This window comes from Apaloderma vittatum, unplaced genomic scaffold, assembly GCF_000703405.1.
Source record: "Apaloderma vittatum isolate BGI_N311 unplaced genomic scaffold, ASM70340v1 scaffold29609, whole genome shotgun sequence".
NCBI lineage: Eukaryota > Metazoa > Chordata > Aves > Trogoniformes > Trogonidae > Apaloderma > Apaloderma vittatum.
In genome coordinates this window covers 1-483 of record NW_009733956.1, presented here as the reverse complement: position 1 = coordinate 483, position 483 = coordinate 1, and the positions used below count along the sequence as shown (strand labels likewise).

At 59.4% G+C, this 483-nt stretch overlaps 1 protein-coding gene across 1 annotated transcript in view; it reads right to left on the bottom strand.

Annotated features, from left to right (window-relative positions):
- The window catches only part of GID4 (GID complex subunit 4), a gene marked incomplete at its 5' end in the record, with an annotated part of 6,075 nt that extends 5,972 nt beyond the window's left edge, over window positions 1-103 (bottom strand). The window contains one exon of the mRNA XM_009876093.1: window positions 55-103. Coding sequence (XP_009874395.1) covers window positions 55-103 — 49 coding nt within the window. The remainder of the gene's footprint in view (window positions 1-54) is intronic.
- Between the last annotated feature and the right edge of the window lie 380 nt (window positions 104-483).

Below are 483 nucleotides of genomic sequence, written 5' to 3'. Positions count from 1 at the left end.
CCCCGGGGAGAGGGCGGCGTGCAGTGAAGCGGATCAGCCATGGGATGTCCCCACCACGGCGAACCGCACCAGGTACGCTTGTGCTGCTGACAAGCGGAGGATCCTACGTGAAAAACAGATGGGTCCAATTCAAACGCTACCCCGTCTGCCCACGCTGGGGCTCTGACACGACTCCACAACGCCGGAACACGCGTCGAGCTTCGTCAGCGCGCTCGTTACACGCTCAACCGCGGTTCCTCAGATCCAAACGGGAACAAAGCTGTGACTCGCGGGGTGCTCCGCAGGAAAGCATGTGTCAGACGTCTGGCTTGCCCGCGCACTAATGACTCCACACCTCGGCAGCTCTGCCCAAAGCGATCACGCCAGTGCTTAGGACTAAAAATAAAGCACGTGGGGTTACACTGACTGCAGGGAGGAATGGAAAAACCACACGAGGTCTCAATTCCCCGGTGCAGCTGGGCACTACAGCTGTCTGGCTGCATT